Source organism: Urocampus carinirostris, chromosome 19 (assembly GCF_059441175.1).
Source record: "Urocampus carinirostris isolate Australia breed hairy pipefish chromosome 19, RoL_Ucar_1.0, whole genome shotgun sequence".
NCBI lineage: Eukaryota > Metazoa > Chordata > Actinopteri > Syngnathiformes > Syngnathidae > Urocampus > Urocampus carinirostris.
This window is the reverse complement of record NC_142367.1, coordinates 28,427,371-28,441,458: the sequence shown is the minus strand read 5'-3', so window position 1 is coordinate 28,441,458 and position 14,088 is coordinate 28,427,371. Positions and strand designations below refer to the sequence as shown.

General features: G+C 44.3%; 1 protein-coding gene across 1 annotated transcript; it reads left to right on the top strand.

Moving 5' to 3' along the window:
* The first annotated feature begins 568 nt into the window (after positions 1–568).
* Positions 569–13,215, top strand: LOC148347919 (potassium voltage-gated channel subfamily A member 1-like). Its single transcript, XM_088323683.1, has 2 exons — positions 569–2,619; positions 10,810–13,215. Exons 1-2 carry the CDS (start codon positions 1,996–1,998, stop codon positions 11,698–11,700), a joined length of 1,515 nt encoding a protein of 504 aa, XP_088179809.1. The 5' UTR covers positions 569–1,995; the 3' UTR covers positions 11,701–13,215.
* Positions 13,216–14,088: the final 873 nt, after the last annotated feature.

The window sequence follows — 14,088 nt, the reverse complement described above, 5'->3', positions numbered from 1 at the left end:
AGAAATGCTGAGTTTTTATCATTCACTAAACCATTACTGCATATCCCTTAGAACCATTTGATGCAGATTCATCCTCCAGTGTGCCATCATAGTCGTTACCAGTATTTATTATTGGGTAAGCACATTCATCTTTATGTATGGACACGAGAGATTAAATATAGCAGCCCATCTTGTAGTTTCCCCCTCGACTAAAGTATCTATCTATCTATCTATCTATCTATCTAAATACTTGCAAGGACTTTCCTGACTTCCTTTTGGTTTATAGTGCTATCTCCCTCTTGTGGCAATACAGGGTGCACCAAGGTGAGTTCAAGAGGAACGAATACAAGGTATGCTTTACACCACAGTTGTCAAACAGGCGGCCTGCAGGCCAGATCAGGCCCGCTAAGGGATTGCATCCGGCCCGTGAGACAACATTAAGAGAAGCGCAAGAGAAAAACAAGCTGCGGGTTGAAATATGTCCACTTGATGTTGCCAAAGCCAGGTGCCTCGAATAAAGACACTGTACTTGAATTTATTTCTCTCTCTCTTTCTTTTCCACCCCTTTTCTCGCACTCTGTCTCTGTCTCTTTCACACTCTCTGTGTCTCTCTTTTTCTCTTCCTTTGTTGCTCTTTGTCTCTTTCTCTCCCTATGTCTTTTAACCTCTTTTGCTCTAACTTCCGTTTTTTCCTTTTCTCTTTTTCTCTTCCTAACCTTTGCACTTTCTTTTCTCTTTTCTCTCCTTCTGTCTTTCTATTTCTCTTTGGATTTCTTTCTTCCTCTCCCTTTTTTGCCCCCCTCTCTCACGACTTTTTATCTTTTGTTTCTCACACTCTCTCCCGCTCTCTCTTTTTCTTTCTTTGTCCCTCCCTCTTTCTCTGATTTCTTTATCTATTTTTCTTCTTCTTTAATCTAGTAGTCCGGCCCCCCACAGAAGGTTTGTTATTTCGTGTGGCCCCCGAGTTCAAATGAGTTTGACACCCCTGCTTTACACAATGACACTAAATTTACTCTCACCATTACTGCATCTGTGCCAGTGGGTGTCTTTATTTAGCCCAGATATTTATCTTACTATAATTAACACGAGTGTCATCCAAACTTTACTAGACGTATTATTTTTTTAATGATGAAGATGTTACTGAAGCCATAAGTTTTGAATTTCTCAATAAACATTTTATTGATTTCCTGGAGTTTACTTTGAAAATCCGATTCCAACGAAATCACTTTTTGTCAATCGTGTCACTAAACTGGTAGAAGACGTCATGTCTTTGCAACTAATGATAGAAATGCCTCGCCCGATACTCTTGAAATGGAGGCCGAGGGAGGCGCGTCGAGAGAAGATCAGAAGCCCGGTGCGAGTGAGAGCCAACAAACTGCCAGAGATCTGGAGGGGATTCCATAGGAGGGCTGTGAGGGACTCCGGCCAGAGCATTGAGCCCGTTCGTGTAGCCGACACCGAGGGGTCTCATGCAGACTTGACATCCGATAGGGGAGACCGAAGGTTGTGTGGCTCCATTGCTAAAATGGGGGAGAGCGAAGGGAGGTGTTCGGCTGAGATTGAATTTCCTCGGAACAGCATTCCCGAAAAATTTCCAGACTGGACAAACATGAGGCAACACGGGCGGACAAGATTGTGGATGTCCTGAGCAAACAGGCCATGGTGGAGTCGGGGCAAATCCTGGTAGTTTAGTCCACGGGGGATGGGCTGGTGTTCTTCATTGTGGACGGAGCAACAAGCAATCATTTGAAGGACATGATGACAGAGCGACGGACAGACAGCAGAAGAAGAATGTGATAGTTTAGTCCTCTTTCAGTGAGTAGAACCGCTCAACTCATTTCTCAATACGTTGTCTCCTTCGAGTCATCCGCAAAGTCCTTTCGTGGTTTTCTACCTTCTAAGTCGTTAGCGATGCTAATTTACTATCACTCTGGTTTCAGGCTATTAAGTCCTGCTGTTCGGCAGTTCCTCGGGGTGGGCGTCTGCCAGGCAATTTAACTTGTAGGACCGGACGGGATGGACTGCAGTGACCACCAAGATGAGGACATAGGAGAAGACAAAGATGTCAAGAACCAGCTCAACAACGTGGAAAAAGGCGTGACGGAGGTTCAAAAAAATGAAAAGAAAAGGCGCGGATGGGCGCTGAGCGAGCGACTGGCCATCAACGTCTCGGGAATGCGCTATGAGACCCAACTGCGGACCTTAGCCCAGTTCCCGGACACCCTGCTCGGCGACCCCCAAAGAAGGTTGCGCTACTTCGACCCGATGCGTAACGAACTCTTCTTGGACCGAAACAGGGCGTGCTTTGACGCCATCCTTTACTTTTACCAGTCGGGAGGCAGGCTTCGGAGGCCCGCCAACATCCCCCTGGACATCTTCATGGACGAGCTGTTGTTCTACCAATTGGGAGAGGACATCATGGACCGCTTTAAAGAAGACGAAGGCTTTACCAAGGAGGAGGAGAGGCCGTTGCCCTCCAACGAAATGCAGAAAAGACTCTGGATGCTGTTTGAGCACCCGGAATCGTCGTCTGCGGCTCGCATCATCGCTATTATCAGCGTTCTGGTTATTGTGGTGTCAATCCTCATCTTCTGCCTGGAGACGCTCCCGGACTTCCGCATGGAAAAGGAGACACGAGAGGTACGCGATGCCGATGGAAATAGAATGATGACAAATAGACGCAACGCGTCTCTAAAGACATCTTACTTCGAAGCTTTGAGGTTTAAATTGAAAGTGGAAATTGGCTTATAAACATAATACTGTCAATCTTTTTGAATTTCTGACAATAATTGCAACTCTCTCAGCCTCTAAGAACTTCAGAAATTGATGTCGTATTGATATTTTTTAAAAAGTAGACGATCAAACTGGGCAGCACGGCGGCGCAGTGGTTAGCGCATGTGCGGCACAGTTCATGTCATGGGAACCTCCTGTGTGGGTTCAAATCCAGCTCCAGACATCCTGTGCGGAGTTTGTATGTTCTCCCCGTGCTTGCGTGGGTTTCCTCCGGGCACTCCGGTTTCCTCCCACACTCCAAAAACATGCATTTCAGGTGAATTGGCCGGTCCAAATTGACCCTAGGTGTGAATGAGTGAATTGTCTGTCCCCGTGTGCCCTGCGATTGGCTGGCAACCAGTTCAGGGTGTCCCCTGCCCACTGCCCGATGATTGCTGGGATGGGCTCCAGCACCCCCGCGACCCTACTGAGGATAAGCGGTGCAGCTAATGAGATGAGATGAGATGAGACAATCAAACTATGGAGAGAAGATACCAATGACATTCGAGCCTGCAAAGAGAATGGCCAAAGACTGTATACAAACCCAAAATTCCTACCTGTTCCAAAGGTCCTCCCCTGTTTCCTTTCTTTAAATAAAATTTCCTTTAGGGTCTGGCAATCAAAGAACAGAAACATAATTGATAAATGGTGACAATGATGTAAACAGTACATGATAGTCATAATATCGGAAAACAGAGAGCCAAAACACTGAGCAACAGGGAAAATAATAGGAAACAATCTCCTTTGTGGGCAGCACGGTGGGGCAGTGGTTAGCGCTTGTGCGGCACAGTTCATGTCATGGGAACCTGTCGTGGGTTCAAGTCCAGCTCCAGACTTCCTGTGCGGAGTTTGTATGTTCTCCCCGGGCAATCCGGTTTTCCGGTGGATTGGCCGGTCCAAATTGTCCCTAGGTGTGAATGAGCGAATCAGTTGTCTGTCCCCGTGAGCCCTGCCCACTGCCCGGAGATGGCTGGGATGGGCTCCAGCCTCCCCGCGACCCTAATGAGGATAAGCGGTACGGCTAATGAGATCAGATGAGATGAGATGAATTTCTTTTGTAGTTTTCAGTAGTAAAAACAGAACCCAACCTTCATTATAAGCAACAGAATAAAAACAAGTTCAAACAAATATCAAATTGTTTTTGTATAAGTTCCAGGGTTGGGTAGCGTTACTTGAACTGGATTACTTTCAATGACTTTTGAATGACTCCAATACCAAATATGCTAATAAAAGACAAAAGAAACTAAATATGAGTAAAATTATGACTCACAACACGTGGTAAGCTTTCTCTCCTGGCTTTGATCTCTTTGATCTCCGGCAAAACGAGCTTGGGGAGTAACGGAATACATGGGACAGCAAAAATGATGTTGGCAAGCTGTTTGGATTGATTTTCATTTTGTTTCTGTCGCATTTGATGTTCGTTTTGCTGGAGATCAAAGAGATGGGGTGATGAGGGGGGTGAGGGACAAACAGAGTTGGTGGATACAACAGGAATGTTTGTAATTGATCTTACATTACACATAGTCAGTCCAACATTTAGAAAGCTGTCCAGAGTTGCTTTCTCATGGGTGCCCAGACGACCCATCCCCTTAACTAAACTGTGATCCGTGATTTTCCCATAGTAGACCTTTTTCCAAAACACTTGAGAATTAGGTAGCTGATCATGCTAAATACCCAAAAATTTCAAACGTGGGGACGAAAAAATAGCAACAACCCAATGATAAAATACCTTCATTGAGGGTAACTATGTTTTTTGGAGGTATGCTCTTGCTCCACTGTAAAAGCTGCTAACTCAATTCTCCACAAGAGGAAAAGAGTGAATAAATGCTATGACGCTCAACGTCAGGGATACTGTAAAACAGGGGTGTCAAACTCATTTTAACTTGGGGGCCACACGATAGAACAAACAGTCTCTCGGGGGCCGGACTAGTAGATTAGAGAGAACGAAAAAGAGAGAGGAAGAAATAAGAGAAAGCGAAAGAGAGAAAAAGAGAGAGGGTGGGATAAAGAAAGAGAGAGAGAATGCGATAAACAAAAGAGATAAAAAGAGAAATGATAAGAGTGGGGGAAAGAGAGAGAAAGAAAGAAATCCAAAGAGAAATAGAAGAGTACAAATAGAAAAAGATATCAAAAAGAGAAGGAGAAAAAGAGAGAATGCAAGAGAGAGAGAAGGGGAAAGCAAGAGAGAGATAGATAGAAAAGACCGAAAAAAGGAAAAAAGGAAGAGAGATCAAAAGAAGGTAAAAAGACAGAGAAAGAGACAAAGAGAAACAAAGAGAAAAAAGAGAGAGACGGCGAGTGAGAGAAAAATGGAGGGAGAGAGAGAGACGGCGAGTGAGAGAAAAATGGAGAGAGAGAGAGAGAGAGAGAGAGAGAGAGAGAGAGAGAGAGAGAGAGAGAGAGAGAGAGAGAGAGAGAGAGAGAGAGGGAGGGAGAGAGGGAGAGAGGGAGAGAGAGAGAGAGAGAGAGAGAGAGAAAAATAAATAAATACAAGTACAGCGTCTTTGTTTGAGGCACCTGGCTTTGGCAACATCAAATGGACGTATTTAGAATAGAATAGAATAGAATATACCTTTGTTGTCATTGTTACAACATGGGATATATTGTGACAACGAAATTGGACGTTGCACTCCAGATCCACATTTTACAGTGAGGATATAAGGAAAACAAAGAGATAAAGGAACAAAGAAGATGTTTGTACTGTCCTTGTTGCAGGCTTTGTTTTCCTTCAGAGGGAGGTGTATGAGGGGGTGAGGGACAGACAGAGATGGGCGGATCCAACTAGATGTTTGATCTTACTGCACACACGGTCCAGTGTTTTTTTCCCTACTTTCAACCCGCAGTTCGTTTTTCTCTTGCGCTTCCTTCAGCGTCGTCTCGCGGGCCGGATTCAATCCCTTAGCGGGCCTGATCCGGCCCGGATGCAGTTAACACAGAAGAGTAAAACACAAGGTAAACTGTGCACAGGAAAGGGCATGGACGGCGACCAGACGCATAGGTGAAGCACTGCCAAAGTCTTCTGCCGGCTTAGGACAGAAGATTAAAAAGACTGGGAGTACGAGTAGAAAGCATGGGGTCAGCTAATGCACGGGTACATGGCTTCATCACTAGGCCACTCGCCCTCGTACGCTGCCAGGAAAGTACTGGAACTTTGTCCGATCCAAGTCAGCTGAGTCCAAAGCTCACCCAAGCGTATTTACAGCCGGGGCTATCGGGATAGTGATGAATGTAGGAACGGACGGGAAGCTTTACCTCCAGACGCTCTCCGATTTCTCTTCAGATATCTCGCGAGGTTATATTTAGTTTGAGGAGAGACCTTCTAGGTGGTGATCGCATACTGTAGGCTCGAGACACACCTCCAGTGATAAACACCGTCACTGACCAACAGTGTTCCCTCTAAGCTGCGCGCGATTGCGCACTGGTCGGACGGAAATCTAGCCAGCGCACAAAAATCAGGGCTCAAAATTACTAATTAAGAAGCCAATTAAGTCAAAGTTACAGTGCATGAAGGTAAAAATACACGGGTTGCCCTGGCGTTGTGTCCTAAATGCGGTATTTTGAAGTCGAGTCGAATTAGAACGAAGTTGAGTAAAGTAAGTAGAGTTTGTCGAGAACCGGCTTCTTTGGCTTGGCTCATTAAAAGAAACCGGCTCTTTCGGGTCCTAAACGGCTCTTCGGGTTGTTTTTGCTTCTTTAATCCCAACATGACCAAATATGATGTAAAATGATGCACAAAATGACGCAAATGAAGGGGGGAATAGAACAAAAAAGAAAAAAATACCAAAATGAAAATGTAGTGAAAAAAAGAAACAAATGGAAGAGAAAAAAAGAAGGAAAAATTTAGAAAAAAGCCAGAAAAAAAGAAAAGAAAGAAACGAAGGAAAAAAGTAAATAGAGAACAAAAAGAAAAAAGTAACAGCTTGGAAAAAAAACACAATGAGATTTTTTTTTGAAGGAATTTTAAAAAAAATGTCGAAAAAAACCACGGAAAAGAAGAAAAAGTTTGTGTTGCATTCAAAATAATTTCCAATGATATCAAGTGAATCTTGTTGCCAACATTGTACTTCCACTAAAAAAGTATAGTTCTGTATCTGACAACCGACTCAATAAGCCCCGAAAATAGTTAATATTATGCGACAAAAGATATCAGGAAATAAAAAGAAATGGATATCTTGTGAAAGAATTGTAAAAACAAATGACGTTTGTAGGCCATTGTACATGAGTCAATTCATTCAAAAGAGAAAAAGAAATTTGCATTGCCGGAAACTCAGCAAAATGTCAAGTTTTGGACATTTTTGATAATGACTTAGTTGCCACACTTGGGATTGCCGTTGCCCACTGTTGTTTCAAGCGTTGCTCTCCGACTTTGTGTGACCGCTCAGACCCGTAAGGAAAATGACAGGGAACATTGCTGACCTACTACTGAATGTGGAAAAAAAAAACATTCACCTACAGGCCTCGACTACGAAACGCACGGCTACCCTGCTATATATTAATAATCGTCCATTGTCTAGTTATCTTCTCCAGATCTTCAACCTAAATAGCGCTGTCCACAAATCTGACGCTAGCTGTCACGCGGAACAGAAAGACAGGTGCGCTGCGAGAGAGATATGATGGATATGCTAAGCCATAAATGTCATTTGCTTCATGACGGCTGCCAAAGGTGACAGCCAATCAGATGGTGAACAACATACTCAAGTTAGAGTGATCAGAATACTGAGAAAGCGGTATCCCCGGGGGATGCGTGTCAATCCCAGTTAAATATAGCCTGCCTTTAGAAACGGTTTACTTGAATTCTAGATTCAGATAAAATGTGAAAGTAAACACAATTAATCTTAGGCTAGGATTTTTTACATTTTTAACAATAATATCTGTCCGGCCGCCCGTCCGCCCGTCTGTCCGTCCGCCCGTCTCTCCGTCCGCCCGTCTCTCCGTCCGTCTGTCTTCTAAATAATAATTCATAAAACCTCTTCTTTCCTCATGACCTTTGAGTTTGCCGTAAAATAATTGTCTTTATTTGCGAGCAGGTTGGACAGATGCCTAAAAAGCTTGCTAAAACTACCGAATGTTATTTCCTCTATAGTACAAAAAAAAAAACAATTCTTGCACAATAATTGCTCGTTAATTTTTGAAACTTAATCGACTTCTAAGCCGTAACATGGTCAAGTCAAGTCATTTTTAATAGTGACGCCCTTAATCACAAAGAGTCTCAAAGGGCTGCACAGACCACAGATTATTGCAAACCACAGACTATTATTACACCATCCCCTGATCTGGAAACAACATGAGGGCAGGGAAAAACTCCAAAACCTCAACATGAGGAAAATGAAGAAACCTTGAGAAGGGAAAGTCACAAAGGGCTGGGCAGACCACAGACCATTGCAAACTACAGACTATTAAGACACCATGCCCTGATCCAAAACCGACTTGAGGGCAAGGAAAAACTCAAAAACCTCAACAGGAGGAAAATGAAGAAACCTTGAGAAGGGATAGTCTCAAAAGGTTGCACAGACCATCACAGACTACAAACTATCATGACAGCATCCCCTGATCTAAAACCGACATGAGGGCAAGGAAAAACTCAAAAACCTCAACAGGAGGAAAATGAGGAAACCCTGAGAAGGGACAGTCTCAAAGGGCTGGGCAGACCACAAATTATTGCAAACTACAGACTATTATGACACCATGCCCTGATCTAAAACCGACATGAGGGCAAGGATAAACTCAAAAACCTCAACATGAGGAAAATGAAGAAACCTTGAGAAGGGATAGACTCAAAAGGTTGCACAGACCATCACAGACTACAGACTATCATGACAGCATCCTCTGATCTAAAACCTACACGAGGGCAAGGAAAAACTCAAAACCTCAACATGAGGAAAATGAAGAAACCTTGAGAAGGGATAGACTCAAAAAGTTGCACAGACCATCACAGACTACAGACTATCATGACAGCATCCCCTGATCTAAAACCAACATGAGGGCAAGGATAAACTCAAAAACCTCAACATGAGGAAAATGAAGAAACCTTGAAAAGGGACAGTCTGAAAGGGCTGCACAGACCATCACAGACTGCAGACTATTATGACACCACCCCTGATCTAAAACCGACATGCGGGCAAGTAAAAACTCAAAAACCTCAACACGAGGAAAATGAAGAAACCTTGAGAAGGGACAGACTCAAAAGGTTGCACAGACCATCACAGACTACAGACTATCATGACAGCATCCCCTGATCTAAAACCAACATGAGGGCAAGGATAAACTCAAAAACCTCAACATGAGGAAAATGAAGAAACCTTGAGAAGGGATAGACTCAAAAGGCTGCACAAACCATCACAGACTACAGACTATCATGACACCATCCCCTGATCTAAAACCTACATGAGGGCAAGGAAAAACTCAAAAACCTCAACATGAGGAAAATGAAGAAACCTTGAGAAGGGACCGCACATGTGGTATCCCATGGAAAATATAAGTACTAAGCAGAGGAAAGCAGTGACTCTAACTCACTCTTCCTATTGGTTCTTTTAGTTAGCCATTAGCAATTACTATGTCAAAGGCTAATATGACTGCCTTGCGTTATCATACGGGGTTTTTGAGCCACCTAACTGCATTACTGTCATGAACCAGGACGGAATCTCGGACCCAATTGCGTTTGTTTCAAAGGAATCTTTATTAGAGAGAGTGGTCGGAACTGGCTTTGGACGCCGGCGTTTGTCGGTCATCAACCGCTTCGGACGGAATGGCGGTTCCGTGACAGGTAGGTGGAATCAGTATAGCTTAGCAGGCAGGTCGATGGCCAGGGCGGGAGAGCGGGTCGAAAACGTGGAACGGAAACAGGTCAAAAACAGAAGGCGGGCAGGAATCAAGCAACACTACCGTATTTTCCGCACTATAAGGCGCACCTAAAAGTCTTAATTTTTTTCAAAAGCTGACCGTGCGCCTTATAATACAGTGCACCTTATATCTGGATCAATATAAAGTCGCAAGGTCTCGCAACTAAGGCAAGCAGCCGCCGACTCGATTTTCCCCCGAACGTGGGGTAGTCCGCGGTGTATGCTGGGATTTATATACAGGCGTTTCATTGGCTAACCAATGTGTCAATCATCATTTGAATCGATCGCTATTGGCTAAAGTTATTCGGAGCCTCGGATAGGCTAGAGGGCCGAAAGAAACCCTGCAATTGGCCGAAAAACTCTGACTCTGAATAGCAAGCTTGCTAAAGTACGCCATAAAGAAACATGTTTCATTAGTCTGTATTTGTAAATATTTGACTCTCCTGGATTTACTTCACTCACGGTTGTAGGAAGACCATGGTTGCGTATCATTATTGAACGTGAGAACTTAGGTGAGTTATGCGGCTTTATATTCTTGTTTTAGAACGATCTTGATGTTGCTGTGATGAGTTGAGTGAATTCAACTCAATTCCAAGTGTTTATTGTCATATGCACAGTAAAGTTGCGAGCGAAAAAGAAAATAGAAACTAAGGAATGGTTGGCATTTCTTGAATCCCAAGACTTGAACCTTCCGAATGATATTTGAAACGATGCATTTGAGTGACATCGTACGGACACCGCATCCGCACGTGTCTACGACACGTATTTGCTTCTTTGCAAGCTTTGGGAATGTTAAGGGGGTAATCAATTGGACTGAATCATCTGACTGTTTTGTCCATGTTCCCATTGTAGCGCCTTATAATCCGGTGCGCCTTATGTATGGAAGATATAGGACCAAAAACTATTTTTTAGGGGTACGCCCTATAACCCGGTGCGCCCTATAGTGCGGAAAATACGGTAGTCTTTGATACTTAATAATCTGGCAGACACACAGAAATACAGAAGTACGGTCTGACGTCCTCCTCTGAACGCTGACCGCTCAAGAGGAGAACGTCAGCCAATCAGAGAGCGCGCCAAACGCTCACTTTGGCAATCGTGACAATGACACTTTATTGGACTTGTCTACAGTTAGCAAACTTTGAACCGTAAAGACAAATAAAACATTTGAAATCGATCGAAATATCTCCCTAATATTCTGGTTTGTCGTCCCGCATCTCAGGAACATTTCCACAAGCACCAAAGCCAAGAGAAGAACGCGTCGGAACCGGCGGCTCCACCCCAAGATGTTTTCAAAGACCCCTTCTTCATCGTGGAGACCGTTTGTATATTCTGGTTCTCCTTTGAGCTCCTCATGCGTTTTTGTTGCTGTCCCAGCAAGATGGGTTTTTTCAAGGACGTGATGAATATCATCGATTTCAGCGCCATTCTGCCCTATTTTGTCACTCTGGGGACAGAACTGGCCAAGGAAAGCGAAACCAGTCCGGCCACGTCCCTGGCCATTATCAGAGTCATCCGTCTGGTGAGGGTCTTCAGGATCTTCAAGCTCTCCCGTCACTCCAAAGGTCTCCAGATTCTGGGCCAGACGCTGAGGGCGAGCATGCGCGAGCTGGGCCTCCTCATTTTTTTCCTTTTCATCGGTGTCATCCTTTTCTCCAGCGCCATTTACTTCGCCGAGGCCGACCACGGCGAAACGGCCTTCGTCAGCATCCCCCACGCTTTCTGGTGGGCGGTGGTCACCATGACGACGGTAGGCTACGGAGACATGTACCCGCAGACGGTTTGGGGGAAACTGGTGGGTTCCATGTGCGCCATCGCCGGCGTGCTTACCATTTCCCTACCCGTGCCGGTCATCGTCTCCAACTTCAGCTACTTCTACCACCGAGAGACGGAATGCGAAGACCGGTCCCGGTACCGGCACGTCACCAGCGCGCTATGCGAAGACGAAGACCCGGAGGGGGAGGAACCGCCGGAGGAAAACTCGGATCCGGAGGGGGACTATTATGCCATCGGAGGTACTTATAACAATCTGAACTTTCTTGCTGCCGTAGAAGAAGATGCTGAATTCGAAGGAAATCTCCGCGTAAGGGAGCCCCTGGTGACCCAAGTGTGAAAATCGGATCCCTTCGAGACAAAACCAGGCATTTACTAACTCAAACGCCAAAACCTGTTTACTTGATTCTTCGTCAAATGTCTTACAGAACACGTCCAATGTTCCCTCTAATTTTCCCCGGGTTCACACAAAGTCGGTGAGCAACGCTTGAAACAACAGTGAGCAACGGCAATCCCAAGTGTGGCAACTCAATCATGAGCAAACATGTCCAAAAATTGACTCATGCACGATGGCCTACAAACATCTTTTGTTTTCACAACAATTCTTTCAGGAGATTTCCATTTATTTTTTCCTGGTATCTTTTGTCACATAATACATTTTTGGGGGCTTATTGAGTCGGTTGTAAGATACAGAACTGTACTCAATCAAATTTTTTAGTGGAAGTACAATGTTGGCAACAAGATTGACTCGATATCATTGGAAATGATTTGAATGCAACACAATTTTTTTCCTCTTTTTCCCTGTTTTTTTCTCCTTTTTTTTTAAATTCCTTTTTAAAAAAATCTCATTGTGTTGATTTTTCCTAGCTGTTACCTTTTTCTTGTTTTTTTTTTGTTCTCTATTACCTTTATTTGCTTCTTTTTTCTCTTCTGGCTTTTTTTCTGAATTCTTCCTGATCTTTTTTTCTCTTTTTCTCTCCTTTTGTTTTTTTTTTTCTCAGCTTTTCACTACTTTTTCATTTTGGTATTTTTTTATTTTTTGTTCTATTTCCCCTCCTTTCCTTTAAGTCATTTTGTGCACACTTTTACATCATATTTGGTCACGTAGGGATGAAAGAAGCAAAAACAACCCGAAGAGCCGTTTAGGACCCGAAAGAGCCGGTTCTTTTTAGTGAGCCGAGCCGGAGAAGCCGGTTCCCGAAAAACTCTACTAACTTTACTCCACTTTGTTCTACTTCGACCTTGACTTCAAAATACCGCATTTAGAACACAGCGTCAGGGGAACCCGTGTATTTTGACCTTCGTGCACTGTAACTTTGACTTCATTGGCTTCTTAATGAGCAATTTCGAGCCTTCATTTTTGTGAGCCGACTAGATTTTCTTGTGCGCGGAAAAGTTCTGGGCAGCATGCACACGCAGCTTAGAGGGAACATTGAACACGTCCGATGTGTATATTCTGGAGTTTTTGCCGGACTTTTCCGGTGCTTGTGTTCATACACTCTGACGTCTTACTCATCCACTTTGGAAACACGGAGTCCTTCTCTGCTTCGAAACCTGTCGTAAACCAAAGCCGGCACTCTGCGGTATTCGGCTGGTTGGCCACCGCGGTATCGTCCCGGCCGATGTCACCCGAGACGACGGTCCCGCGCAGTTTACTTTGGAATGCTACTGTTAACGCTTACTAAATGATATCTTTTAAATAGATTGTGACACACGGGTCGGACACTTCATTCATGACATCTTTCTAATCCGGCACTTTCCGTCCTCCGGTTTCCTGGAAGCTTTTCTTTCCGTTGCATGAGAGCGGTGGCCCGCGGAAGGCATGTGGAATTGTTCACTCGCTCTCTCGCGTTAGTCCGAGGATGTCCAACTCATTTTAAGTCGGGGGCCACACGATAGAACAAACATTCTGTCGGGGGCCGGACTAGTAGATTAAAGAGAAAGAAAAAGAGAGATGAAGAAATAAGAGAAAGAGGGAGGGAAAAGGAGAGAGGGTGAGACAAAGAAAGGGAGGGAGAGAGCGTGAGAAAAAAAGGGATAAAAAGAGAAGTCGTGAGAGAGGGGGGAAGAAAGGGAACGGAAGAAAGAAAACTAAAGGAAACGGAAAGACAGAAGGAGAGAAAAGAGAAAAGAGCACGAAGGGTAGGAAGAGAGAAAGAGAAAAGAGAGAAAAGAAGTTAAAGAGACACAGAGAGAGAAAGAGACCAAGAGCAACAAAGGAAGAGAAAAAGAGAGACACAGGGAGTGAAAGAGACAAAGACAGAGAGTGGGAGAAAAGCGGTGGAAAAGAAAGACAGAGAGAGAGAGAGAGAGAGAGAGAGAGAGAGAGAAATACAAGTACAGTGTCTTTGTGAGAGGCATCTGGCTTTGGCAACATCAAGTTGACATATTTCAACCTGCAGATTGTTTTTCTCTTGCGCTTTTCTGAGTGTTGTCTCACGGGCCGGATTCAATCCCTTAGTGGGCCTGATCTGGCCCGCGGGCCGCCTGAATGACACTGTACTTGTATTCATTCCTCTCTCTCTCTCTCTTTCTCTCTCTCTCTCTCTCTCTCTCTCTCTCTCTCTCTCTTCTCTCTCTCTCTCTTCTCTCTCTCTCTCTCTCTCTCTTTTTTTTCCCCACCCCTTTTCTCCCACTCTGTCTCTTTCACTCTCTGTGTATTTCTTTTTCTCTTCCTTTGTTGCTCTTTGTCTCTTTCTCTCTCTGTGTCTTTTTAACTTCTTTTGCT

Excerpts from the sequence above, each read along its gene's own strand:
- LOC148347919 (XM_088323683.1), top strand. The coding sequence starts at position 1,996 with ATGGACTGCAGTGACCACCAAGATGAGGACATAGGAGAAGACAAAGAT. Across the intron at positions 2,620-10,809 it reads TGGAAAAGGAGACACGAGAG|GAACATTTCCACAAGCACCA; the intron begins GTACGCGATGCC and ends CCCGCATCTCAG.